The sequence below is a fragment of the Hydra viridissima genome, unplaced genomic scaffold, assembly GCF_058129835.1.
Source record: "Hydra viridissima isolate aposymbiotic clone 2 unplaced genomic scaffold, HvirCarnegie_v1 scaffold_1, whole genome shotgun sequence".
Taxonomy (NCBI): Eukaryota; Metazoa; Cnidaria; class Hydrozoa; order Anthoathecata; family Hydridae; genus Hydra; species Hydra viridissima.
The window spans coordinates 30175525-30189488 of NW_028324300.1; the positions used below are offsets into that span (position 1 = coordinate 30175525).

Sequence of the window (13964 nt, forward strand, 5' to 3'; positions counted from 1 at the left end):
ATATATCCTTAAATAACAATTACCCGAAAATGGTGGAAATTTTCGGGTAATCGGAAAGTTTATACTTGATAATCAAATGTAAACTGATAAAAGTACTGCAATTTTTAAACTGATAAAATACTGCAATTAGCAAGCTAAACAAATAGTCTGACAAAGATGTCTAATATGTAAGCTTCAATTTTATATTTTTAATTTTTTTATTGTAATTTTAAAGTTAAACTTTTTACAATATATATATATATATATATATATATATATATATATATATATATATATATATATATATATATATATATATATATATATATATATATATATATAAATAAAAGTTTAAATTGTAGTATAAGATAATAAATATAGTATAAGAAACTACAATATATTATATTATTAAATGTTACATTATATGTATTAAGCACACATTACTGTCAATGTATCGCTTGTGTAAATTAAAAGTTTCTTATTAAACTATCAAACCTAAAAGCTTATTTTCTTTTTTTCCTAGATTTTTGAAAATTGAGCATAATTTATTTAGTAAATTTGAATAAAAATTTAATTTTTTTTAACCAAAAATGACCAGTTTTGAGCCTTCAAAAGATCATTTGTGGCATGTGCTGCTTTTATTATTTAATCAAAAGAAATCTGCTGCAGTAAGTCAACATTTGCTTGCAGAAGCTTATGAAGAGCGTGCATTATTTGTTAAAACATGTGACTACTGGTTTAGACAGTTTAAAAGTGGTGATCTTGATGTAAATGACAAGGAGTGCCCTGGTCAGTCAAAAAAGTTTGAAGATAGGGAGTTACAAGAATTATTGGACAAAGGTTCTGCTCAAACTCTAAAACAATTGTCTGACGCAATAAGAAATCACTGAAGCTATTGTTAGTAAGCATTTACAATTGATGGGAAAGATCTAAAAATAAAGTAAAAGGATGCCATACCAGTTGAAAAAAAGAGATTTGGAAAAAAGGATTTTCTTTTATACCTTCTCCAAAGGTATAAAAGAAAATCCTTTTTGCATGGAATTGTTACAGTTGATGAAAAATGGATCTATTTTGACAATCCTATGCGAAAAAAATTGTGGTGTGACCCTGGTCAAGCATCAACATCTATGTCAAAGCTAAATGTCATGGTAAGAAGTTTATGCTTTGCATCTGGCGGGACCAAAAAGGGGTGCTGCATTATAAACTGCTAAAACCTTGAGAAACTATAATAGGCATATGCTACCAACAACAATGATCGCTTTGAATCAAGCTCTTTAAGAAAAACTACCAGCCAAAAAACACAATAAAGTAATATTTAAGAACCACAATGTTTGTACACATGTTGCAAAATGTATAAAACCAACACTTAAAAAAATTGAGATGAGATGTTTTACCCCATCAGCCATATTCACCAGACATTGCTCCATCAGATTATCATTTGTTTTGGTCAATCTAGCATTCACTTAGAGAACAGCATTTTAATTGCTTTGAAGAAGTCAAAAATTTGCTTGAATGCTGGATAGCTCAAAAACCAGAATATTTTTTTATGATGGAATTCATATACTATCAAACAGATGGGAGGAGGTTGTTGCAAACAATTGAAATTATTTTGATTAAATACATTTTTTATCATTTAGAAACAAGTATTTTTTTAAGATAATAAAAAGCTTCTAAATTAAGTTAACCTCCTAATAATTGTTAAATAGTTATGTAATAGATTAATTGATTGCTTTTCATAATGGCTTATGAAAAGTAATAGTTAATCTTAAAAGTCTTCATGTGTATTTTTATATATGAAGACTATTAAGATTCTGTCATCAGAGTTAGATAAAGAGCATAATTTGTTTGAAAATTACTTGATTTTAGAGGATACAATAAGCAATGGTTTAATATTCAAGCATCTATTGCAGACCTTCTAGAAGTTGAACAGTTGGAGTCTGGAAAATTAGAAAAGGTAATGTAATAATAATAGTAATTGTGTATTTTTCACTTCTTTATTAGAGATGACTTAATAAAGGAAAATAAAAAAATTAAAGAAAATTAATTTAATTTAAAATATTTTAAAGTTATTTATCAGATATTAGTTCTTATTTCAAGTGTGGTTTTCAAATTTAAAACAAAAGCAGAAATTTTTTGAAAGTGAAATTAAAAAGCATTAAACAGTTTTTTATTTTAAAATAGATTATTTTTAGGACCGTCTTGTTGCTTTTCAAAACTTGGCAGTAATTTATGTCAAATACATAACAATTTTTCAGAAACTTGAGGAGTGCTATGATCAAGTACTTTTTATTATTTAACTATTTTTATTTAACTTATTAGATAAATACTTAAGTAATTATCTAACTATTAAATTTAATTGCAAAGATTGTTCATCCGCAAAAGCTACCTGTTATTCGAAAAGTTCTTGATGGCATCATGGGAAGGTTGGATAATTAGCATTTTTTCATAAAAAAAAGATTTTTTTAATGAATTGTTTGAAAATTAAACTTCCTTTATACCAAAAACCACAAGATTATTTACTGCGCTCGGTTTTTGTTTTTTTTCCATACAGTGTTATTTTATGTTAACCTACAGCTATTTCTTTAAGGACAATTTTTTTTACCTAATTATGGCCGTAGTTATTTAACAATCTATTTTTAGTTGGTACTTCGTTTTTACTTTTGTTTTGTTTTTGTTTTGTTTTTTAAAATGTTAAGGTAAAAATCGAAAAGTTATCAGCTAAAACATCAGATTACTGAGATAGTAAAGTTTTTGGATTGTCATGTGTTGGTAGATTATACTATAATGGTTAAACTATAAGATTACTTATACAATTATTCATTTTGAAAAAGTTTAAAATTTTTGTTTGTTAAACAAAATTTTGTGAAACCTGCATAAGAAAGGTGATTAGATTCTTAAATTATTATTAATAGGAATCTAATTACTTTAAAAGCATCCAAAACTGAATGAGCTGATTACCATTATAATTAATTATATATACACTGGTAATTTAAAATATCCTTTTAGTAAATCATTGTTTTTTTTTAACAGTTAGATATTTATTTTTTGAAACTTTAGAATTCTTGAGCTGAAAAATAACATGGTATCATTGGAATTTTCAGAATACCATTACTTTGATGATGTTGTCTCCGATCTGAAGTTAACACCAGTGAGTTTGCTAGTTTACTTTTCTCAGAAAGTAAATTAAAGTATTGTATAAAATTGTTCTGTATTATAGATTTTAAACTGATTATAACTGACAATATATTTTATATATATATACAATAAGTTATCTAAGATGATAACTGCTTTACTTGTTTTTTACAGAGATATTGAGATTTCTAAACCAAATTACTTTACTCAATTTTTAGAAAGATGTTGAGATTTCTATACCAAAGTACTTTATTGAAGAAAGCAAACATCCTATCAAAGATAAATTTGGTTTAAATGCTAAACTAAAAACACCTGCTGATAATGAAACTGAGGTATTTTAACTTGAGCTCCATCTAATAAATTCTTACACAAAAACTTAAGACCTCAGCCTTTTTTTACAATTGAAATGTATTTCTGCTCTGTAGATTATTTCCTATGCTAACATAGTTTAAATGTGGACCTGAAAGTGAGTCAAAAGTTTGCAGATCTGATTAACAATTATTATGTTAGGGTCAAGATAAATTTAAAATATTTATTTAACAATGTCTTAAAACCTCTCAGAAAGCTTTAGAAAGCTTTAAAAATGCATCTGCCTTAGAAGATGTTTCTCTAGTTTTGTAAAACTCATGTATCTCACTTTCTGCATTTGAAAAAAATGTTAGTAAAATGTTTTTTTCTCATAGTTTTGTTTTCAAAATTTTACAAGCATCTTAAAATCTTTACCTCCAAACATCTTAATTTTTTCACATAATTGGAAATGTTAAAAAAACTTATATTTAAAAACATGTCTTTGTAAAGATGAAAGTATGTATTGTAAAGTTTCAAAATGTATCCAAATTTTCAAATGCCTTAAAATTTTTTTCATATTTACCTTAAAATAGTAATTTGCAGTTTAGATTTTTTTTTAAATTGATTACAAATATTGTGAAAATGGCTAAATTTTTTAAGTCCAATGTAAAAGCAAGATCCCTTTTTAATTTTTTAATTAATTTTAGTCACAGGAAAACATGGCAAGAGCAGAGGAAACCAAATCTATGCAGGTAAATTTTTAAATATTGGGTCCAAATTTTAAATCTATTGTGTTCTTAAATTTAAAAATTTGCTTTGGAATGGACTTCATAAAAACATAATTCCAAAGTTTAAAAAAGAACTGATAACCACAGGTGCAAATAGATCATTCTTTCCTTTTTCTTTTTCTTCTTTACTGTTTTCACTTAGTTATAAATCAGAAATTTTAAATTGTCTTTTGGATGGGCTAAGTCCTTTTAAGAAAAAAATCATATATATATATGTATATATATATCAATATATATTTATTTATTTATTTATTTATTTATTTATTTATTATAATAGTCAGCTGATTATGCAACACAAGATACATTAGAAGATGCTCTCCTTGAAGAATTCAGGTAGTTTTTCATTGCTAGATATGATTTAAACTTTTATTCACTTAAAAGTTATTTTAGATCCAGATATATAGATATATATTTACATATATTTACATATTTAATATATATATATATATATATATATATATATATATATATATATATATATATATATATATATATATATATATATATATATATGTATGTATATATATATATATATATATATATATATATATATATATATATATATATATATATATATATATATATATATATATATATTTAAAATTATTATTTTTTTAATTCATTTTATTGTAGGATTCAAGAAGATCGTGACAAGCTTGCATCTATAAAAGGTTCACCCATATTAACTCCTAATCTTGCTTCTGTCAAAATACAAAAGGTTAGCTGTCAATTCACTATTTTTTTGAAGATGAATGATAAATGAAAATTGTAGGTTTAAAATTTTTTTTTTTAAAAAATATTTCTCTAATCTTTGAAACAACCTTCCTACACTCTGTTGGCACATTCGACCAAAGAAACTTTCATGAAAAAGTCAGTTTTACAAGGTCTTCGATCTCATAAAGTTTTGAGCTAACTAGTTTAAGATAGAAACAGGTTTTTGCAGCAATCAAAGATATATAAAAGCTCTCTTATTTATTTAACCTGGGGCTAAAGTTTGAAATCAACTTTTAGTGTAAAAATAATTAAAAGCATAAGAATTTCTTCAAGGTTAAAAAACAATTTTAGAACCTTATTTCAGAATTATGGGGCTTTTTTATGCTTACACAGTACATTACAATTTTCTTTGCTACAATCTTTAGTTGAATGATCAGTTGAATGGTCTACAGTTGAATGATCAGTTGAATGATCTACAGTTGAGTGATCTGAAATGACATAAATCATTTCCCTAATCTTGTTTGAATGATATGGAAGCAAAAAATACAGAAATATAAAGATGTTAAAACCAGCTTGTAATTTACTGGTCACAAGATCTACTATCTTACAAAGCCAACTTTGTAGCTTTAAAAAAGTTTATTTAAAGGCCTTTACAGGAGAGAGAGACATTAACATCATGCAAACATGAGTTATAATAAAACAATAGTGAATCAAAGCAATGCTAGTAGCAGAATCTTCTGCAAGCATGGTATCTAAACTGTTACAATTGATTTGGCTTTCTGTAAAACAAGAAAAAACTTTATTAATAGAGCAATACATAACAATATAATATTTAAGTTTTTGAATTAAAAGGGACATGTTTTTCTGACCAGTCATGTAAATGAAAAAAAAAAAAAAAAAAGTAAGAAAGAGTTCATTATTTTTTAAGAAAATTTTTTACAAAACATGTGTAATCTTGTAAAAGTAAAAATTCCTTTAGTTCACAATTACATTTCATGTATTTCATGTATTGTCAGCTTGTGGCTGACAATATTTTTAAAGAACTTATTTTTGTCAAAAATTTGTGTCATTTCATGCCATTTCATTTGTGATTCAAACGGGATTAACATTTATGTTAAACTAAAGAATAATAAATGCAGCTTCTCTGTGCCTTGATGACTTTTGCAAACCAAGTGAATAATTTTACGCATGCGCTAATAGATGTATGAAGTTGCCAAATTAATGAAGACCTTTTTTTGCTAAGTACTTTTAAATTGAGATTAGAATGTGAGCATCATTTATTTTATTTTCACATCTAAAAAATTAATCTAGATCTGAGGCCATTGCTCTGATTGGTAAACCATCTGTGTATGGATCAATAAAAAGATTTTATTATGAATTCCTCTATTGGAAAAGAAATTATTACCTGAAATGTAGCTGACATTTATCAAAAGGTTTTGAACACAAGTTTTTTTTGACAGCTTAAGGACAAACAGAGTTCATTGCTACAAAAAAGGTTTTTGATAAAGCAAACATAGCTTAATGAGTTATACCTAAATATCTATTTAACTTGTTGACTGAAATTATCCATCATATTAATAATTACAATTGGAATTATATTGTTTCACATTTTTTTCCTAGAACAGCAGATTTGGATTCTTGCTACTTGTCATTAAATGTTTTCTTGGTTTGATTAGGGATTATATCTGACACACATTTGTTAGTAGCATTACCTCTTTTAAGTTGTTTAAAAATTTTATTATGATTTCCTTATAGCAACAAGGAAATATCAGTATTTCTTTGTTTGTAAAGCAATATTTTTATTATGCTGTAATGCTATAAATATTCATTATGAGAAAAAAACATTTCTCAGCAATTTTATGGAGCTTTTTTTGAAAATGATCTGCTATAAATGAACAGCTATAAATTCTGGTATTTTTAGACTTGGAAAGGATATAATGCTAGAAAAGTTGTGAAGAAAATCAGAGATGAAGAGCTTGTCTTTATTGGAATGGTGTGTGTTTATGTTATCTTTTTACCTTCATGCTTAATTTGCTCATTATGCTCTAAAAAAAAGCTAACAAATAATTTAATAAAAAAGAAACTTTCTTTTGACTTTAAACAAAGGCTTCACTTTACCATAACACACTTTTTTTTATATAGCAGGTAAAACTGAATTTAGGATTATTGAGTTGTTAAACTTTCAAATGAATATAAAACATACAAGAAAATAAAACTTATTTCAAATAATATAAATTTGTATAAAATGCTTCTATAAATATAATTTGTATAATTTTTTTCAATAAATATAATTTTCAAGAAACCAGAACACAAGAATACCTGTGATAGTTTGTCATTTTACCAAGCAACTAAAGTGGCTGAGCATCGCCGCCTTATGAAAAAAGAAAATCAATTAGAATATGAACAAGCTCTTATTACAACTAAGGAAAAGATAAGGGACATAGAGGGGATTGACATTAAGGAGAGCATGCAGGATCAAATACGACAATGGTTCATTGAATGTAGGTCAGTTCTGTGTTTTTAATTTGTTGAGGTTTTGTTTATCTGTTATATGTTGTTAATTTTTTTACTATAAGCTATTTTATATCATAGAGATGCTACAGGGAAATTTCCTGAGTATCCATCAGAATCTGAAGGTGGCTCCAATGCAATTTTTAAATTAAAAGATCCTTTTGAGGTACAACTCCCTTTTAAGAAGGATCATCTTCATCATAAATAAACAAAAATATTTTTTTATTAGATTTAAAAAAAAGTTAAATGAAAAAAGTTTAAGATTCTTAATTTTTACACTTTATCTTTCTATGTATTTTTTTAATGTATTTATTTCAGAATGAAGAGAAAAAGGTAAATAGTGAAACCTAAGTACAAAAGTACATTTTAAAATATTTTTTGTTTGGAATATTTGCAATAACTTGCTGAAGATTGGAAAGAAGTAGTAAGGTTCTTTTTTTTTACTGATTTGATTTAGATAGTTGAACCACTAAAAGGAAAAGATAAGAATGCAAAAGGAAAGAAAACCAGCAATGTAAAAGAAAGTAAAGATGCTAAAAAAAACAAAAAAGAAAAGGCATAATTTTAATGCTTTAAGTGTGGTTTTAAAAAAAATTAGTTTTTGGGTTAATTACAGGACAATTTTTGTAATTGCAAGATTTTTTTACAAATTTTTTTAAAGGAGGAGCCTGAAGGAATATTGTTTCAGCCTTCAATGTTTGTACCCATTATCAGAGAAGAGGAAAGAGAATTTAAAGGTTTAATCTTAAACTTTTAATCTTAAACAGGCTAGTTTAAAGAGTTAATGAGAAAAAACCTTTCAATAAATTTGATTTACAACCTTTGAGTTTATTATAAGTTTTGACCTCTTTTATAAACAGAGGTTTGGGAACAACGAGATGAGTCATTAAACTTCCATCAAAAGCATGACATTGAAATTATAAAAGAACAAAAGCGGTCAGTCTTCATTTTTGATGTTAATTAAATAGAATTTATTTTATTACAATATTATCACTTGGTTATATTGTTAGTTATTATTAGTTTTATTATAGTTATTGTTTTTGTTACTATTATTATTATTATTATTATTATTATTATTATTATTATTATTATTATTATTATTATTATTATTATTATTATTATTATTATTATTATTATTATTATTATTATTATTATTATTATTATTATTATATTATTATTATTATTATTATTATTATTATTATTATTATTATTATTATTATTATTATTATTATTATATTATTATTATTATTATTATTATTATTATTATTATTATTATTATTATTATTATTATTATTATTATTATTGTTGTTGTTATTGTTATTATTATTATTGTTATTATTATTATTATTATTATTATTATTATTATTATTATTATTATTAATATTATTATTATTATTATTATTATTATTGTTATTATTATTATTATTATTATTATTATTGTTATTATTATTATTATTATTATTATTATTGTTATTATTATTATTATTATTATTATTATTGTTATTATTATTATTATTATTATTATCATTGTTATTATTATTATTATTATTATTGTTATTATTATTATTATTATTATTATTATTATTATTGTTATTATTATTATTATTATTATTATTATTGTTATTATTATTATTATTATTATTATTATTGTTATTATTATTGTTATTATTATTATTATTATTATTATTATTATTATTATTATTATTATTATTATTATTATTATTATTATTATTATTATTATTATTATTATTATTATTATTATTATTATTATTATTATTATTATTATTATTATAGAAAAGATTTTTTTTTTCTTAGTATGGAAGTGGAAGCTGAAATTCGGTTACAAATAGATGAGCTCATGCGCGAAGAGTTAATGAACTTAAAACTTGTTAGTGTTTTATATTTTTATTAATCTTTGTTTATCTTTTATAACTTATGGTGAAATCAAATCAAAGACAAATTAAAAATTGATGCCAACTTGATTCAAACACGAATCAACTTTAAATTTTTTTGGTTTCTTTTTTAGTTTTAATAAATTTCTACTACCAATAAAGCTAATGGTACTGAAAATTTATCAGATGTTTTTTTGGAAAACCATTTTTAGTATCAACTCAAAACATGCAATCTTTCTGAGCATTAAAATAATTTCTCAAACATTTTGTTACACAACAAATCTTTGGAGTAAAAAATATTTTTTTGTTTGGACTCCTCTTGGCTCCCTTATCTCATAAAAGAAAAAACTTGTTTAGCTTAAAAAAACTTCTTTAATCTTATATAAAAAAATTACTACAGATATCTTGTTAGTACAGAAATGCTTAGAATTTGCTTGTAATGTCAATTCTGTGATTATTTTGTCAACTTTGACCCTTTCACCGAGATTTCTTTGAACCTTTGGACATTTTTTGTTGTAACCTATCAGGCTGAACACAAAAATGACAAAGACAATCAACAGAGAGGCTGGCAAATGCCGGAATTGGCGACAAAACTCCGTAAAAACCTACATCAATGTGTCTTTACACAAATATCTTAAACATCATCAAAGATAAAACAAATTTTATTTCTAGTGTTTTTTTATTTACAACAGCAATATATTCAACGTTTCTCCCAACAAATTTAAACAACTTTGTTTGGTTCAGTGTTTACTTTTTTATTGTTAATATCAAATAAACTTCCCTGTTCTTGTGGAATTTTAAATCCGATAATAACCTGTTGTACACATGCACTGAACATGCAATCTCAATTTCATAAAGATTTAAAAAAGCATTATTGATTTGAACCTTGTCATGAAACTCATTCAAACCTTTTACCCATAGTTTTAAATCTATAACAACACATCTTAGCTTTTTTTTTTGCTCCATTTTACTTTTATCCAAAATGGTTTTCTTTTACTCTTATTTTTAATGGATGCATATGAACATTCAACAGATTTTCCTTCTAGTTTTATAATCTTTGTATTGACTGGGTTACTTTGTACCTTTTACAGGTTGTAGATCAACAACCTAAAACAAAGAAAAAAGGAAAAGCAGACAAGGTAATCTTTAATTAGCCTATTAAATTAAAATGCAATAAACAATTTACAATAGACCAATCAAGTTAAACTACATTTAGCAATAAACAATCTACAATAAACTAATGAAATAGCATTTAATGATGGGTCTGATGACTGCAGGTGTCCATGTAAATATGCCTCTTTCCGTATCTTTGCATCTCTTTTCATCTCTTTCTATCTAAAGAAAAATTCTAAAAAAAAAGTTTTTTTCTGTTGTTAAATAGAAAAAGAAGAGCAAAAAAAAAGGAAAGAAAAAGAAAACAGAAAAAGATTTGACTTCAGATCGGTGAAAAAACAAAATGAATTTTTTTGTGTTTTGTAAACTCTTTATTGAACTTTTGATTCAACGTTATCATAGTTATGATGTATGTTATGTTTTAAATAGTGTTATGTTTTAAATAGTGTTATTTGAATATACTTTATTGAGTTAAAGTACTTTGTATGTAAATGTGACAACAAAATTAAATGTTTTACACTTTTTATATAAAGAAACAATTTGTTTAAATATATTAAATGTATTGACATTTTTACTATTAACAAAAACTATGTTTTTATCTGTCATTTTCTTAATTTTAGGACGCTTGACTCTCTCTGTGAAGAATTGATGCAAGCTGGAATCTTGATTAACTATCCTCTTGTAAAGTTAAAAGATTATATTGGTGATTATAGCTACTTAGGAACCACTCTTCAACAAATAAATATTGAACCTATGCCGTCACTTTCAGATGTAAGAAGAGTCATAACAGAGTTTTGCATACTTCCACTTGGTACGGCTATCGATCAATGTTTAAATTCTTCTGTGAACTTTAGTTAACTTTAAGAGCGAAATTTTATAAGACGTAATTAAGAAATATTGATTAAGATGTAAAGTGTATGAATATAAATTTAACCTTAAAATAAATCATCCTTTCCAAGGTTCGCAAACTGTTCATGAGAATGCACCTTTGATTAAGTCTGTGTTAATAACTGGACCACGTGGTTGTGGGAAAAAACTGCTAATGCATGCGATCTGCACTGAGGCAGGAGCTATTTTGTTCGATCTTACAGCTGCCACCATAGCCGGAAAATACCCTGGGAAATCGGGGTTGAAAATGATGCTGCATATAGTTTTCAAAGTTAGCAGATTTTTTGCATTTCGATTTAATGACGTCTTTAAATTAAAGCTTTAACGATTATATTTTCATTAAAATTTTAGTTTTAAAAACTTAGTAAAATTTCATAAATGTTGTTCCAATTTTTTAGGTTGCTCGCCTTGTTCCGCCGGCAGTCATTTATATTGGTGATTGCGAAAAAATGTTTTTGAAAAAAGTTCCAAAAACTGTTAAAGTAAAAATATGTATATGATGAAGTATAGCAACCGTTTCGAGTTATTTTGATTGGTATAAAAATTATAGTTGCAATTTCCCAAAAAATTTTGAAATTAACAAAATTTGCTGCTTTTTTTTTAGACCGATCCAAAAAGGTTAAAAAAAATGCTTCCCAAGGTTATTAAAGGGATGAAGCCTGCAGATAGAGTGCTGATAGTTGGCACATCCCGTGAACCATACAGTATCTTTTTCGTAATGAGGTTTTTTTTTTTGTTGAACTCGAACGATAAAAACGCTATTTTTGGGTTGTTCTTAACTAAATTTTGATAGACGCGGAAGTAAAATCGTTTTGTGCTGTATATCAAAAGATTTTACTTATACCACGACCAGACTACGCATCGAGATTTCGTAAGTTTACGATTCTCATATTGAAATATTATTGAGAAATTTTTTATTTAATATTTTCATCTTTATACGTCATCAACATGTAAGAAATATTTCTTTAGTAATCTCCTTTTTAGTTTTATGGCCTCATATAATCAAAACGTACGGTGGCCGGATATCAGATTCTTTAGACGTTAGTTCATTATCGAAAATTACAGATGGATACACTCCCGGAGATATAGTTGCGGCTGTCAAATCAGTACTTACAGAAAAGCGTGTTGAACAGGTGATTTTGTTTTCCTAGCTGTTATCCTGAAGAACCAACATTACCTACTTAGGTTCTTCATTAATCCTTTTCCAATTATTACCTTGTACTGACCAAAATTAAGTTTCATTTTAGCTTGACAAAAGTCCATTAGTAGCTTCGGAGTTTGTGCCGTCACTAGCGAAAATTGAACCGGTAATCGAAGAAGAGAAAATTTTTAAAGTAAATTTATGGACTTTTAAATTGTCGTTATTTCAAATTTTTTAAAGATGCTCTGCAACTTCGATATATCACCCTATCAGAAGATGTTAAGCGATTTATTTGTGTTGTTTTGAAAAAAAAAAAAATCTAATGATTACTTTTTTTACACTTTAGATATGGTACGCTAAAACACCGCTCGGAAAGAAACGTGCAAAGCAGGGTAAAGAAAACGAAGATAAGAATAAAGAAAAAGGAAAAAATGACAAGAAAAAGAAGAAATAGTAACATGCAAAAAAAAATATAGATATCAGTTTATGTATTATTTAAGTAAATATCTCGTTTCTCATTTGAAATTTTAGATGTGTTTTAATTCAAGTTTCATGTTGTTGTTGTTGTTTTTTTTTCAGAAAGAAATATTTGCTTTTATTACAGCAGTAAAAATTTTCTGATTGCTGCAATCGGAAAAAAATTGCTGTTGGAATTCTAAAACGGTATAACGGGACACGGTATATCGGGGACTCGAACACCGTATTATCAGAAAAAAAAAAAGTTTTTTTTTTCGTTATTAAACTGGTTGCAATTATTCATACAATAAATCATCGAAAAATAATCATCTTAATCAGAAAATATTTATTAAAGTGACTGACTTGGGCACTTACTAAAACTATGACTAAATTAATGGTTATTTAGGAGTATTAAGTCATATGACAGACACAGCACTAATCCTAAAATACTAGAAAAAGTGTAGTAGCACCCTTTAATTAATATCATTCTAATGTATTGGGTTAGCGATTAATTGATGTGGCTTTTTTAACAAATTTTGTTCAATGAAATAAATATTTGACATATGAGTCAATTTCTCATAAGACGGTTTTGTCGCAACTAATGTTGCATGAAAATAAAGTTTGGACTATCTATAAAATTTTAACAAGTATGGTAAATTTTATCATTAGGGATGTACAAAATAGATTTGGTTTTGCACGAATCTGCTTTTTAAATGTTTTTGGATATCATCAAGTAATGAGGCCCAATAATTTTTTCCACTCCGTTACCGTAACATAAATGTAACTGCATCTGTGAATTATTATTATTTTTGTAACAAATTCTATTTTTGTAATGAAATATACTGGGTACTATAACTACAGCCTACATGTTAAGTATATTAGCCAAATTTAAATGACATAAAAAATTTAATTTATGTGACAATGTCTGCTCCGTTACTGACATTTGCTAATTATTATTTAAAAGCAAAACAGTGTAAGTTATATTTTAAATTAAAGGGAAAATCTTAGTATACAAATAAATTCAGTACATTGTCTTTTTAAAAAAGGTAAAGCGTCTTTAAA

The 13964-nt window shown here is 25.4% G+C and overlaps 1 protein-coding gene across 5 annotated transcripts; it reads left to right on the forward strand.

Moving 5' to 3' along the window:
* Positions 1-12990, forward strand: LOC145192146 (dynein regulatory complex subunit 11-like). Of its 5 annotated transcripts, XM_090100700.1 has the most exons (27): positions 1-167; positions 1846-1933; positions 2172-2258; positions 2344-2402; positions 3037-3127; positions 3330-3443; positions 4107-4151; positions 4465-4520; positions 4821-4905; positions 6823-6894; positions 7201-7406; positions 7494-7578; positions 7731-7745; positions 7870-7968; positions 8074-8149; positions 8273-8348; positions 9228-9300; positions 10396-10443; positions 10686-10747; positions 11038-11228; positions 11377-11576; positions 11704-11787; positions 11910-12009; positions 12099-12176; positions 12290-12438; positions 12553-12639; positions 12793-12990. In XM_090100700.1, exons 1-27 carry the CDS (start codon positions 157-159, stop codon positions 12898-12900), a joined length of 2445 nt encoding a protein of 814 aa, XP_089956826.1. In that variant the 5' UTR covers positions 1-156; the 3' UTR covers positions 12901-12990. The 5 variants fall into 5 exon arrangements, 4 of the variants coding, with proteins under 4 accessions (XP_089956826.1, XP_089956835.1, XP_089956845.1 ...); XM_090100709.1 differs by lacking the exon at positions 7731-7745; XR_016456475.1 differs by lacking the exons at positions 7731-7745; positions 10686-10747.
* Positions 12991-13964: the final 974 nt, after the last annotated feature.